We start from the raw sequence: 14,681 nt of genomic DNA, 5'->3' as shown, positions 1-14,681 counted from the left end.
CTCTCTATCATGTTTATTTGAACACCTTCGATTAATGGAGCTTTTGACCATTTTTCGAATGCAACATATTTGAGAGCAATTTTTGGAGCAAAACTTGGGGTTTCTGAAACTATTTTATCTTATCAATCATGTAGAGAATCAAAACTAGTTTATACATTTTGTCCAAACGTATAAAAATCAAATCTACATGTATAGCATATACAATAGATCAAGAACATGCATTGCAAGATTTCTATGCACACTTTGATTGTCTTTAGTTTGAGTTTGATCGATGTGTGATTGTTTGGTGGGCAATCATTAGTAAGGATAGCACATATCTGTGGACCAAATTGAACACAAACTAGTTGAACCTAGAATTTGCATTTCATGTTATGTCTCTCCCAAGCCACTTAAGCAGGTGTATGATGGTAAAAACCGATGTTCATAGACAAGGGCAAGAGGTGAACGTTGCACCCTTTATAATCCATGAGTCCTTATAGATGTCATCTAAAATTGCAATGACCAATTGAAAGATGTCTGCAACGCCAATTAGATTACTTGCCAAGGAGCTGCAGAGAAATAGATACGTATTCATTTACAGAATAAAATTTTACCTTACAACAGATATTTCAACGTTACAACTTTGCATACTTGAGTTATATTCTTGGCTAGCTTAATTTCTTAACCACCTAGACCAAGGTTTAGTTGGGAAAGCCTCCAGACATGAAGGCATGGCTAGAGGTAAATTCACCTTCAAGAGCCATAAGCTGTGACAGCATATTTCCATTGCGCTTTCAAAATACCATAAACCTAATCATATAAAAAGAGCACCATAGCCTTGTCTTTTAACAGCTAAACAAGCAAATCGGCATATGCCCCAAGTCCTTCCTTACCAAGTTGCTGCTTGAGCCTATATAATGCTCGATTCTCGAGCTGCCGCACCCTCTCCTTAGACAACCCAAACATATTCCCAATTTCCAATAATGATTTTTGCTTGCCATCTTCAATGCCAAACCTTAGCCTGATTATCCGCCTCTCTCTCGGGCTGAGAATGCTTAGGAGGTGGCGCACATGCTGCCTCATCAGCTGCTTCCCCACACTCACATCTGGAATCTCAATCCCAGTATCTGCAGTTACCTCCTGCAAATTGGACAGGGATAATGAATGATGCTTTTCACTACCAAGCACTTGTTAGAAAACTACTTTGCTGACCAAAGAAACCGGCGGATGATCCTTGATAGGAACATGCCCAACAAGGCAAATCACTTCCCAAAATTAAACTCAACTCTAAAAACTTGATATCCCATCAGCCATTTGTTTGGGAGTAATATTTATGCTTGTGCTGAGAAAAAATTTCATCAGTAGCAACACGTGACAATATTTAAAATCTGACAATACAAGTCTGGAATCATAATAGAATGGAAATCAAGTGAGTTCATGCAATAGGAGTCTGAAAATTTGTTAAAATCTTGAAGAGTTCGATTATACTGAGAGAGAGAGAGAGAGAGAGAGAGAGAGAGAGAGAGAGAGAGAGAGAGAGAGAGAGAGAGAGAGAGAGAGAGTTTCCCATTAAATTGGAATAATTAAATCTCAACAGCAACCAAAACATGGGTTTGAATCCATTTGGTCGCTATTCCTGACGGTTATATGCAGTAGTGATGGTTTTCTCTTGCTCGCCCTTTTAGGTCTGTTTTAAAACTTTCCCTTTATACTTTAGTAGCAATTTAGTAGCAACCATTGCTACTAATAGCAACCATAGCAATTTAGTAGCAAAAAAAAAAAAAAAAAGAAATTTAGTAGCAACCATTGCCTTCATGCTTTATCTGGTCAGAGATTTATTGCACAAGTCACAGACCATGCTGTAAAAACAGGACACTTACAGATTGAGGAAAGGAGACATTGAAGATTACATTTTTAGCTGGTCAAAATGTTCAAGGTTATGTATACATATATGTATAATGTATACATATATATTACACGCACACACACATACATATACTCAAAGAGAGATACCTTATCAAAGGAAAACAAGACAACAAGAAAGCATTACCTGAAAAGTGGTATCTTGGTCTGCCCAGATAGGTTGTTGCATTGAAAGAGGCATTCTTGTGCTATATAGCAATTTCTGCAACTTGTCAACTGTGATCCCAACATGTCGAGCTAATTCTTCTTTGGTTGGATAATGATTTCCTCCCTGAATGAGTAGTCTCTTCGACTCCTTCACCTTGCCCAGTAGGGTATGGACATTCTCCTGCATTTAACATATTGGTTCTCTGTGAAGGTGCTAGAGTTCTGCTTTTCTTACATACATTAGGAAATTATATATCTTCAAGAACTTAAAAGGACATGGTCCACCCAATAGCAGTACCAAGGTAAAATCATGAACAAGTCATAACAAATCAAGTTATTAAGCTCAATTGCAAGAATGGTTTCATCCATCATCAACAGAAATTTAGAAAATTTCCACTCTTTCCAGAATCTCATTAAAATATCAGAAACTTTATACAAGCATCATACTAATTGTAAACATGAATGCTTGTTGAAAAATAGAAATTAAAGAAACAGTGATTTACATTACCGGCAAACGGATTGTCCTGGAATGTTGGAATAAGGCCTTCCTAATTGTCTGCCTTATCCACCAATAAGCATAAGTTCCAAACCGACAACCGGCTTGGGGTTTGAACTTCTCCACACTCTTCATAAGACCCAAACTGCCCTCCTACAACAGTACCAGTAATGAAACGGGAAAGATATCAGTCAACTTCTAGTTGAGATTATCATTAGGTTGTCACCCTTACCCAGCAATACTTCTGCAAATAACACTACGGTTGACTGCCATTAAGTAGATTGAAAGAAAAGTAAATCTTACAATTGCTGCAACCCCGACCATACGATAATACAATGTTCACTTCTTTTCCTTTTAAAGTCTTTTAGAGTGCAAAAGCATTTTTGTACTTATAAAAAAAAAAAAAAGCATTTTTGTCTTACAAGCACTCATAGAGCATAAATGTACTTATTATGGCCTCTGATCAGCACTCACGTAGAGCATACATGAATTTATTAAAGCCACTATCTTGGACAAAAGTTTAATACAAGTATATCCACCTGGATGACCATAAGGAGTTCAGATACATAAAGTAGCCCAGTTGTACGTACATATGATTAGTTCGGAAACTATATCCAGCATGTGGGAATCTTCATGCAAGAAAGAAGACTAAATTACCTAACAGAATGATGAGTGTGGCTTCCTCAATGTTTAAGATTGAAAAGCCCTTTGGTAAATTGAGTGTTGGGTGGCAGAGAAAGTTCAAAACCCTCAGCAATTGAAACTGCAGCAAGCATGTCTAATGCACTATATTGGGCAAAGTTTACATGCATTCTATGCTTAATAATACTTATCTCAGTACATATGATTAGTTCGGAAACTATATCCAGCATGTGGGAATCTTCATGCAAGAAAGAAGACTAAATTACCTAACAGAATGATGAGTGTGGCTTCCTCAATGATTAAGATTGAAAAGCCCTTTGGTAAATTGAGTGTTGGGTGGCAGAGAAAGTTCAAAACCCTCAGCAATTGAAACTGCAGCAAGCATGTCTAATGCACTATATTGGGCAAAGTTTACATGCATTCTATGCTTAATAATACTTATCTCAGTTTTTTCTGTTCTTCTTGGGTGGCACAGGGGGGGTGGGTTAACAGGAGGAGGAGGAGGAGGAAAGGCAGTAGAAAAGTTAATATTTTTAGACCTGCAATAAGTCCTGAAAGCTGAGACCACGCCCCAGATATCCTTTAGCAATGTGAACCACCATACGCAAGTTTGCATAAACCAGCTTTTTCCGGCTGCTGTTACCAGAGTAAACTTGTAACCTCAGGACCCGATAACTAAGCCCCACTCCTTCAGCCCACTCAAGCAATGTCGGTTCACGGCCAAAATGAGATTGAAGCCTACCCTTCACTTCCTCTAATTTCATTAAATCCTGTTGCACAACTCCAAGTTAAGACCCTTTATAAACCAAAAATCCCCCACTATTAAGAATAGACATGATTTAGTAATAAACCTGTACTCGCGCAATCAATTCAGACTCTTCTTCAGCAGTCAAAAGTTGTTTTGTTTCAGGACCCCACAAGAACAACCGAAGGGGATCATTTGGATCAAAACCTTCACTAATCTTTCTTTTTACATCTACATTTCTAGAATTGTTAATCTCATGAACCGGAATCCTCGGCTTTGGCACCCCTCTCTTCTTAGATCGCCTCTCAAGAAGCCGTGTTGACCTTACCGTTTTCTCCTCCTCAAGTGGAAAGTTCACCAAACTTCTAGACCCCAGACCGAACAAAAGATTTAGGTGTTAGTCCCCAAATAAACTAACTTTAAGGGAAGAAGACACAACATAAAACTTACCCCCGTGGAGCATCAAAATCAGTTCCAATTAATTCGGACTCCTCGGCTACTAAGGCCGCTTCTTTAGAGGCTGACAAAGCTTTCTTAGCAAGGGCCACTACGCTACATGGTTCACCATCCACAGGCTTCTCCATATCAGTAGTAACAGGCTGCATAGTCAAGGAGGAGGATGTATCTTTTCCTGTTTGCAAGGATGGCAACCTGCAACACAGAATTTCCACATACAACTCTATAAGGATGCAGTTCAGGATGAAACTGCAAGTCTGCAACAAAAAAAATTAAAAAAAAAAAAAAAAAAATCAAGGAAAGCAGCAGAACTTATTCAACTTAAGAGTTTGACTCAACTTACAAGTGCCATAAATCAGGCCAGTGAAGCAACTGGCGCTCAAAGTCTTGCACCAATTGGTAAGAGTTTCCAGGGTTTTTGTCTTCATGGACTGAGGCCCCATTCTCCATCTGCCTTCTCTCTGAAATTGCCTTTAATAGAACAGACAGAAGAAGATAATTGGTGATACATTTAATTAGGAATTTCTATAGAAACATATTGCACAAAACTATTCATCTGATTAGTTTAAATTGTATAAAAAAATAAAATAAAAAACATGTTTGAAGCATGAAAAACAGTGATCAACAGGAATTTCACAACAATGGTAGCATGGTCAATAAGCGGATTCTAAAGAATGAGGGACAGGAGAGAAAATTTTGGATGAAGTGTTATTCAATATAAAAAAAAATAAAATAATAAAATAGAACCATTTGCTCAATAAAAAAGATAGAAGTAGAAAAAATTTGAAAAAATCAATTGACAACCCTAAATTGAGAATGCATAAGCATTTTAAGTAAACCAATCTATATGTCATAATTATATACAACAAGAGGCTAACCCAGGATGTTGCGTCCTTCTTAAATATGTGCGCCGGAGGCCCAGTTTCATCACGCTGCTCTTGTAACAGAACTGAGGTATGACATCGTCGAGCTGTAGAAGAGCTTAGCATAGAGGTAACAGCAGGAGCTGCTTGCTCATGAAGCATCAAAACTGCACAGTTAAGAGCACAAACACGTATGACGCATGAAAAATCAAACAAACAGAAAAAAAGATATATGCAAAGCAATCCCACTAGTCACATTTCTAGAATAATCCCAATTCCAAAAGAAAAATAGCATCTTCAATTCAATAATGATGAAGTGGCTCTGATAAAACTTCAAACTACCATTATCATTTACTGTGATTTTGAAAGACGTATAAGCTGACCTGAAGTAGAAGAAGAAGAGGAAAGACAATTTCTAAGGTGGGTTCCTAGAGGAAACGACGGCGCTGAAGAAAGAAAATTCCTTCCAGCTTCCATGGATTAACTCTATAGTAGTGGTCTCTGTGCTCTTCACTCTAATTATCCTTAAGGTTCTCAAAAAACATGTTGCCGTGTGTATTGTCTGTGGATAGACAAGCGGTGATGGAATGGATGAGGTTGTAGCTGTTGTTCTTTGTGGTTCAATTTTTTATGGTCGGCTTAACTGCACGCCTCCCACATTTTGTTCCCCCTATCCAGAATTGGACCTGTCCACAGTCCACATTTTTAGCCCATCCTAATCGACCAAGCCCATGCAGAGGAAAGCCCAAACCTGAAAATGAACGAAAAATCATCCGGTCCGTTTGGGTTTGTGATTTCAAAAAATACGATTTAAAAATAATGATTTGAAAAAATATTTTTAAAAACGCAGTTAAGCGTTTGGCAAAATCAGAATTTAGCCTTTAAAACTGCATGTTAGCCTTTAAGGGCTCGTTTGGGTGCACGATTTTTTTATATTATATTCTACTATTCTTTATTATATTCAAAATTGTGAATACCGATAAAATTTGTTTTTTAAAATTATGTTTTGATGGTTTTAGAGAACTTGAGATAAAATTAGAAAAAGTTGGATAAAATCTGAGTAAAATTTTAATTCAAAAAAAAAAAAAACCCAAACATGTTTTTGTAAAATAATAAAATATAATCAAAAAACAAGTGTTACCCAAACATGCCCTAAAATTATGCATTTTCAAAAAAGCACTAACTTGGTTGCTATTTGAAAAAACACTTTTTTGCGATTTCAAATCACAATATTTTGAAAATGCAATTCTCAAACAATTCATTTTCTGAGATTTGGTTTAAAATTACACTTTTTATCTACGAAATCGTAATCTCAAAAGCATCCTTAGAGTCTGTTTAGGTTTGCGATTTGAAAACTTAAATTTTAAAAACGCAGTTAAGTGTTTGAGAATATCGCAATTTGACTTTTAAAATCGTAATTTTGCCTTAAAATTGAGTGTTTTTTAAAAAGCAAGTCTTTGCCTACGATTTGAAAGCACATGTTTTATATGTTTTGAAATTGTAATTTTTTAAAAAAACGTAATTTCATCCGATTCATTTTCTACGATTTTGTCTAAAATCGTTTTTTATTTTTTTTGTTTCTTTCTATAAAATTGTAATGCCAAAAACAACCTTAGAAAAAGCTCTAGAGAAAAGCAAGAAGTGCATATGATGAACAGTGTGGTGTCCCCCTGATAGAACTACATGATGGGTTCGTCTATCCTCTGCTTTTCAATGCTACAAAATGACTCTCTCCATAGACAATTACATTTTACAAAATGGAAAGGTCACAAGAATGGGAAATTCAAAAACCTAAATCATGTAAGCAGTGTTGAGAGGATCAACTCTTTGGAATAGGATACTTTCCGTTTCAAGTGAAATTATAAGGAACTTGAATTCTACTTGGATATTTTGGGAAGGAAATGGAATGCAAGAACTTCTGTATCGAACGAAATTAGATTAATAATCTTTGTATTTCGTAAGATTAGATGACTCTGATACCACTTATAATTAGCTTAAATTCTAATTTTATATTTTAAGGATGGAAATGGAATGTAAGAAATTTTGAATTGAATGGAATCTGATTAATAATTGAATATACAAGTAATACAACATGGGCTTTTGAAAAGTTGGCTGAATTTGATTAGGAATGGTTTAAATTAAAGGTGTTGAGACAGTTTCCGGTTGATGACGTGTCGATCAGGGATAAGCTGGGATGAGCTATGTAAACGATCCTGCAAAATAAAGCTGCGTCGGGGGGTTCCGACAACCCCGCTCCGATGCTTAAGTAAGTGTATGGTTCTGAGAATAAATGCGCAGAATAATGCTAAAAGACTGATTAGCATGTACCTTAGCATCTGAAGAGGTTCATGTATTTATAGAGGTTGTGGAGCAGTTCAATTAGCCTTTCAGTTCGTGCACGAGGCGGTTGGAGGAGACGTGGCCTCGGATGAACGGATATCTCGGGTTCCGCTTGCTTCGGAGGCACCATCAAGTTTCATGACGTGCGTCGTGTCCCTTAGATTCCGGGTATTGCTGAGATATGCGCAGATGTGGATATCAACTAGCATTTGGGTCGCCTATAAGGGCCAGTTGTGACAGCTTGGGCCCAAGAGGCCTTAACGGGCCCGGGTGGATCATGCCCCTTTAATATTTAGGCTAGTCAGGTGAATCAGAGTGGGCCTACTTCTCGGGTTAGGCCATACGCCCGAGAAGGTCAATATTTTTCCCTAATAGCTACCCCCCAATTCTCTTATACAAATTTTGTGCTTGAAAGAATTTATGTATAATCAACTGTAATTAAATCGCGTTTTATTTTGGAGACTGGGCTGGAGGAACACTACCGAGAACAATAGACTGGCTTTATACCTGAATCGGTGGTATAACTGGGTATTTTAATTTTATCTGTGGCTTCAACCGAGAACCTCTGGGCGCCATTTTCGAAAATCCCGCACTTTTTATGGAGTCCCGCGCTTTTCTAATTTTAAATTCTGAATCTTCCGCTCATCGAAATCCGCAAGCTACGGGACTTGTTGACATTCACCGGCCGTGCCTTAAATGTGATTGGACGTTGGTTCATCTTTTGAGGCGCGTTGCAACTGTCAGGCGTACAACCGGGGGCTCTTCAGCTGCCGGTTTTGAGGTAAGAAATTTGAATGAGACCTTTCGACTGCCGGTCATTGGAAACCGGCCAACCCGGGTCACCTACTAGTATAAATACTCATTCCATACTCCGCCCATTTCCACATTGAATTTTCTTTAGACTTCCCATTCTCTCTCAACTTCCTCCAGAATCATATCGCACATCATTTCCTCACTTTCTCTTACCAAATGTCTAACGCGGAGGAATTCGAAACAGTCGACGTTCCGGAGCCTGAAGAAGAAGACGCCCTGTCCGACGATGAGGTGATGCCCGAACTGGGTGACAATCTGGCTCAGAGAGGGAACGTCCTCCAGCCTCTTGTGCCCCTTGATCGTCGAGGGGCTTCGAGGATTCATATTGGGGACGAGTTCCGCCTCCGAAACAACTATGATATTCTTCCGCCAGTACTTCTCCACTTCCAGAACCCAGTCACCCTGGGAGATCCAAAGAGGTGACATAGTTATTTACGAGAAGATGCTTACAGCCGGGTTACGACTTCCGTTTCCTGACATAGCTCGGGAGATGGTGTTATACCTCGGGGTTTCCCCGAGTCAGATCGCACCGAACGCGTGGAGATACCTTTTCGCATCTTTCATTTTATGGCGTACAGTGCTGGAAGCCCAGATGACGATTCCAGAATTCTTCAATATATACAGAGTCAATTATAAAAGGGAAGGGGTTGTTGAGTTCACCGTCCGGGAAAACCCGATCTTCATTTTTCTTTCCCAGAGTTACTCAAACAACCGGGGGTGGAGATCTGAATTCTTTAGGGTCTCGGGTGAATGGGAGTCGGCTACACCCCTGGCGGAGAACCAAAGGATGTCCCAGGACTGGAGACCAATCCAAATTGATCTTAGGGAACCTCCGGCCCTGAATGCAACCGGGAGGAGGAGAGTCGCCACAATGTTGACCTTCTTCCAAACGCCAACCAACGTCTTGAAGATCGATTATGACAATATCGTTACCGATGAGAACATGCGAAAAGTTCTCAAATATGAAATTCCTACCGGCAAAGTTTGGTACGACCGGAAGGGAAAAACAATGGTGCGGAAATCCGGAAGCGAGGCTACTCCTACCCCCCGAGCTATGGCTTGCCCCGAGCCAAAAAGGAGCTCTAAGCCGAAAACAGACGCTCCCAAATCGAAGGTCGCGAAGCAGGCCATTATTCCGGGAGCGGGTGACCGCACCCCCACCATTTTTGTCCGTGAAACCGTTCCCCATAGCAAGTCAACCGGAAGTTCAGAAAAACAACTCCCCACTACTTCTGCCCCGACTGCCCCACTTGAATTTGCTACACTTGAGAAGGATATGGGGGGAGCGTCCGGGGATGAGGTCCCCAATGCTTCGTCCGTGGATCGCCTGGACGGCACCAACAATGCTCCCGTCTCCGTTGTGATTGAAATCGACGATGAACTTGAAGAGCCGGAGAAGGAGGTTCCTTCGGTTCAGAATGCAGCCAAACGTAAAGGAAAGGAGAAAGTGCAAGGGTCAACAAAGAGGACCCGCTTTGCCTCGGATCCCCGGGAGTACGCGCTTACTCGGGCCACTGAAGCCGAGCTTCTTTTTGGTCGCCCGCGCTTTGTTTTGCCAACAGCACCGGTGATAATGGAGATCCCTGCCAAACCTTCTCTTCCAGACTCCGATACTCTAGCCGTGCCATTTACTGGGGAGCCTGTTGACCGCTCACCTGCTATCGAGACCGAGGCTCGTTCGGAGACTGGTGAGGGTTTGATATTAGAGGACCGATTGCTAGTGGAGCCAGAAGCTTCGCTAAGTCCTGGATGCGCCTTGAGGACCCTGGATCATATAGAAACCGAGACAACTAATTTATTAAAGCCGATTCAAGAAGGATCAAATCCGACCGAAGCGGTTGTTTCGCCCGGGACGAACAGACTTGGGGAAACCAACGTCTCTCGACCAGGAACGTTGATAGACTCCTTAAGGGAAGACTTAATGGCCTGTCCCTTGGAGGCTTTGAAGGAGGTACTCCCGGAAGGGTCTTTGTCGGTGCTAGGGATTGGATCCCAGGAAGAACTCGCAGAGGCTGTACTTTACACGCAACTTCAGGTAAGTTGCCCGCCTAACTTCTCAAACCCATTATCTTCTATTTCTTACTCATCTTTTTTTTTTTTTTTTTTTTAGAGTATAATAAGGACAGTTGCCCTGTGGCGGATCCACCGGGAAGCTTCCGCGAATCAACCCTCTTTGGCGACCCAGGTTACCGAGATGCAGTCCCGGATTCAGGAGCTGGAATTCGACGTGTCTAGGACAGAAGATTTGGAGTCCCGGATCGAGACCTTAAAAAACGACATTCAACTTCGAGATAGAACAATTGAGGCTCGGGACAAAGATCTGGTTCTAGCCCGGAAGCACACAGAGGAGGCTCGTGTCCAGGCCACTGAAAATGAGAAGACCCTCGACTGGGTGCTAACTAACCTTACCGAGGCTAACGAACACAAGGCTGCTCTGACTGCCCGGGTGGCCGAATTGGAGACGGAGAGGGACTTGCTGGCATCCAAGAAGATAGCCTTTGCGGAGAAGCAAAAGGAAGCTCGTGCTCAGTGCAAGAAGCTCCGGAAGAAGATTCACCATTACAAGTCCAAGTCTAAGCGCTTGAAGAAGCAGCTCGATTTGGTTCCTTGGCTCCGAGGCCTTAGTTGGGGCCGGGGGTCAAACTGGGGTTTTGAGAGCTTGAGAACTATGCTCCTTCATCCGGAAATTTTCGAAGTCGATCCGGGGACTGTAACTCCCGACCTCATTGAGATGCCAGAGAATGCTACTAATGAACTTCAAACCTTGGGCGTGGAGTTCTTTCCGGATGTGACAGATTGGACCGAGGATGCTCCCAACCCATACCGTGATGATTTGACATCCGGGCCTTCTGTCTCGGACTGCACTCCCGGAAATGAAGATGTCGTGGAAGTTGAAGCTTGTGATGAAGTCGACTCGCCCGGCAGTCCAAATGTATAAAAGATATTTTATTTTTTGATTGTATTTTGAACTGAAACTTTAAATTTTGCCGCCGGGGACAAGAGGTTGGCATATAAATAGAGTTATCATTTTGTATTTAAAAAAGTTATTTTGATTTGAACCGAGTAGACCCGAGTTACCCCCTAATGACTTAGACAAATATTGATTTTATCCACGTCATAATCGAAGGTTATCGTCGGTGGTTGTGCTCCGAGGCGTTTGTGTTTCAAACCGAGGAACACAGCACAGTTAATTTGATTTGAGCTAGATTGATCCCGGGTCACCGCCCAATGACTTGGAGAAATTTTGAATTTGTCCAAGTCATAATCGATGGGTATGATCGGTGGTTGTGTTCCGGGTAGGTTGTGTCTCAAACCGAGGAACACAACACAGTTGATTTGGTTTGAGCTGGTTTGATTTGAATCGAGACATTCCTTAATGACCTCGGACAAATTTGGTGATTTGTCCGGGTCAATATTGAGGATATGACCAGTGCGTGCTCCGGGTCGGTTGTATTTCACCGAGGGAGCGACGCTTTGATTTGATCTGGTCTGGTTTGATTTGAACTAAGATTCCATGCTTTGAATTGAACTGAGAATAAACATACATTGACGGTGCCAACTCGGTAACAACAGTAAACATAGTACAAGCCATTCACATAAAATACTTCTTCAAATGCTCGGCGTTCCAGGCTCTCGGTAATTCTTTGCCGGTCGCATCAATCAAATGGTATGCCCCTTTGTCATGGCATTGTATAACTCTGTACGGACCTTCCCATTTTGCTCCGAGCTTTCCCTCGGTTGGATCTCTGGTGATCGGGCTTACTTTTCTCAGAACCCAATCTCCGAGTTGGAACTTTCGTGGGCTTACTTTTTTGTTGAAGTAACGGGCAGCACGGTCTTGGTACGTAGCCCATGTTACCTGCGCTTCATCTCTTCTTTCTTGTAGCAAATCCAGATTGAGCTTGATTCCTTCGTCATTGAGTCCCAGATTGTAGTGTGATACCCAGTAGCTCGGTGATCCGACTTCGGCAGGGATAATTGCCTCGGAACCGTAAGTTAAAGAGAAAGGAGTAGCCCCGGTGGGAGTGCGTGTCGTGGTGCGGTAGGCCCAAAGCACCTCGGGTACATATTCGGCCCAAGCTCCTTTCTTTCTGCCGAGCTTTTTCTTTAGTGTTCTGAGAAGAGTCTTGTTTGTTGCTTCCATTTGTCCATTCGCCGGTGGATATATTGGGGTTGAGTAATAATTTCTGATATGGAGTTCGGCACACCATTTTCGAAACGGTTCACAGTCGAACTGTTTTCCGTTGTCGGTAACAAAAGCGTGTGGGATACCAAATCGACATATGATTGAAGTCCAGAGGAATTTTACTACGTTGGCGGTAGTGATAGTGGCGAGCGCCTCGGCTTCGGCCCACTTGGTAAAGTAGTATACCGCGACAAGAAGGAATTTCCGCCCACCTTTTCCCGGTGGCATAGGCCCGACTATATCGACCCCCCATTTTGCGAATGGCCACGGGGAAGTGATAGGGCTTAGTTTTTCAGGGGGTTGCTTCATCACCCGGGCAAACTTTTGACATTTGTCACACTTTCGGACGAGTTTGACTGAATCCTTATTCATTGTTGGCCAGTAGTATCCGGCTCTCATTGCCTTGTGCGCCAACATCCGAGAGCCTGAATGGTTCCCGCAGACCCCTTCGTGTATTTCCTTTAGTATGTACTCCGCCTCGGAACTTTTAACACATTTCAGAAGTGGCTCGGTATATCCTCTTCGATAAAGTGAACCTCCGATAAGCACGTACCGGGCTGAATGCATTTTTACCTTCCGAGCTCGCAGCTTTTCTTCGGGCAGGGAACCGTTGCGGAGGTATTGGATGACGTCAGTAGCCCACTCGGGCTCGTCTGACTTTTCTTCAATTTCCATCATGTCGAGTTTTGGAAGGATTGACGGCTCGGTCTGTATCACCACCCCCCGTGTGGATGTTTTGACGATCGGCCCTGTACCGGAACCCATTTTGGAAAGGGCATCAGCTCGGGCGTTCTCTTCCCGAGGAACTTTGGTTACAGCGGTTCTGTCAAAGTTAGATTGGCATTTGCGTACCTTATCGAGGTATTGAATCATCTTTTCGCCCTGTGCCTCTGCCGATCCCTGCACATGGCTGACTACCACCTGAGAATCGCTTCTGATCTCTATATTCCTTGCTCCCATCTCCCGAGCTATTGAAAGCCCGGACAAAAGTGCTTCATACTCGGCTTCATTATTGGTGGTCACGAAATCCAGTTTGATCGCATATTGAAAAGTTTCTCCATCCGGGCTTGCCAACGTCACACCGACTCCGCTCTTCTGGTTGGCCGAAGAACCATCTACATATGCTACCCATGTTTCCTTCTCGGGCAGTTCTTCGCTTTCGGGAGTATTGCTAAACTCTAGTAGAAAATCGGCTAGCGCCTGACCCTTGATAGAAGTACGAGGGTGGAATTCTATGTCAAACTGCCCCAGCTCTACCGACCAATTTACCAACCTCCCAGAAAGATTCGGTTTTTGTAATATCTTCTTCAGCGGATGCTCGGTCAACATTCGTATTGCATGTGCCTGGAAATATGGCCTTAGTCTTCGGGCCGAGATTATTAAGGCGAAGGCCAATTTTTCGATCCGAGGATACCTCTCCTCGGCTCCATGGAGTGCTTTACCGGTGAAATAAACTGGTTTCTGAATGCCTGAGTCCTCTCGGACCAAAGCCGAACTGACTGCCGAGGGTGATACTGCAAGGTAAAGATACAAGATTTCTCCTTCCACGGGGCTGCTCAATAGCGGCGGGTTAGTCAGATACTCTTTTAACTTCTTGAAGACTTCCTCGCACTCACTGCTCCACACGAAGGCTTTTCTCAAGATCATGAAGAATGGGAGACATTTGTCAGTGGACCGGGAGATGAACCGGTTAAGGGCTGCTATTCTCCCGGTCAGCTGTTGCAGTTGCTTGGTGGTCCGGGGAGGTTGCATGCTGAGGACAGCACTCACCTTCTCGGGATTTGCTTCGATTCCTCTTTGTGAAACCATGAATCCCAAGAATTTTCCTGAGGAAACGCCGAAAGCACATTTGGCCGGGTTGAGCTTCATTTTGTGACTCCTTAGAGTCTCGAAAGTTTCCCCCAGGTCGGCTATATGGTCGGCGGCTTGTGTGCTCTTGACAAGCATGTCGTCAACATAGACTTCCACGTTTCGTCCGATTTGATTTCGAAACATTTTGTTGACGAGCCTCTGGTACGTAGCCCCGGCGTTCTTTAGACCGAACGACATCATTTTGTAGCAGTAGAGACCTCTATCGGTAATGAACGACGT

At 42.5% G+C, this 14,681-nt stretch overlaps 1 protein-coding gene across 3 annotated transcripts; it reads right to left on the bottom strand.

Moving 5' to 3' along the window:
* Window positions 1-549: 549 nt before the first annotated feature.
* On the bottom strand, window positions 550-5,861 carry LOC133873962 (RNA polymerase sigma factor sigF, chloroplastic). 3 transcript variants are annotated; one of them, XM_062311773.1, is made up of 9 exons: window positions 5,635-5,860; window positions 5,267-5,418; window positions 4,732-4,859; window positions 4,383-4,583; window positions 4,039-4,297; window positions 3,727-3,957; window positions 2,558-2,698; window positions 2,030-2,230; window positions 550-1,119 (listed from the first exon to the last, which is right to left on the bottom strand). In XM_062311773.1, exons 1-9 carry the CDS (start codon window positions 5,726-5,728, stop codon window positions 832-834), a joined length of 1,695 nt encoding a protein of 564 aa, XP_062167757.1. In that variant the 5' UTR covers window positions 5,729-5,860; the 3' UTR covers window positions 550-831. The 3 variants fall into 3 exon arrangements, with proteins under 3 accessions (XP_062167757.1, XP_062167758.1, XP_062167759.1); XM_062311774.1 differs by having other exon boundaries at window positions 4,039-4,294; window positions 5,635-5,859; XM_062311775.1 differs by lacking the exon at window positions 550-1,119 and adding an exon at window positions 1,126-1,321 and having other exon boundaries at window positions 5,635-5,861.
* Window positions 5,862-14,681: the final 8,820 nt, after the last annotated feature.

Source organism: Alnus glutinosa, chromosome 7, assembly GCF_958979055.1.
Source record: "Alnus glutinosa chromosome 7, dhAlnGlut1.1, whole genome shotgun sequence".
NCBI lineage: Eukaryota > Viridiplantae > Streptophyta > Magnoliopsida > Fagales > Betulaceae > Alnus > Alnus glutinosa.
The sequence above is the reverse complement of the archived record's forward strand: the minus strand, read 5'-3'. Positions and strand labels throughout refer to the sequence as shown.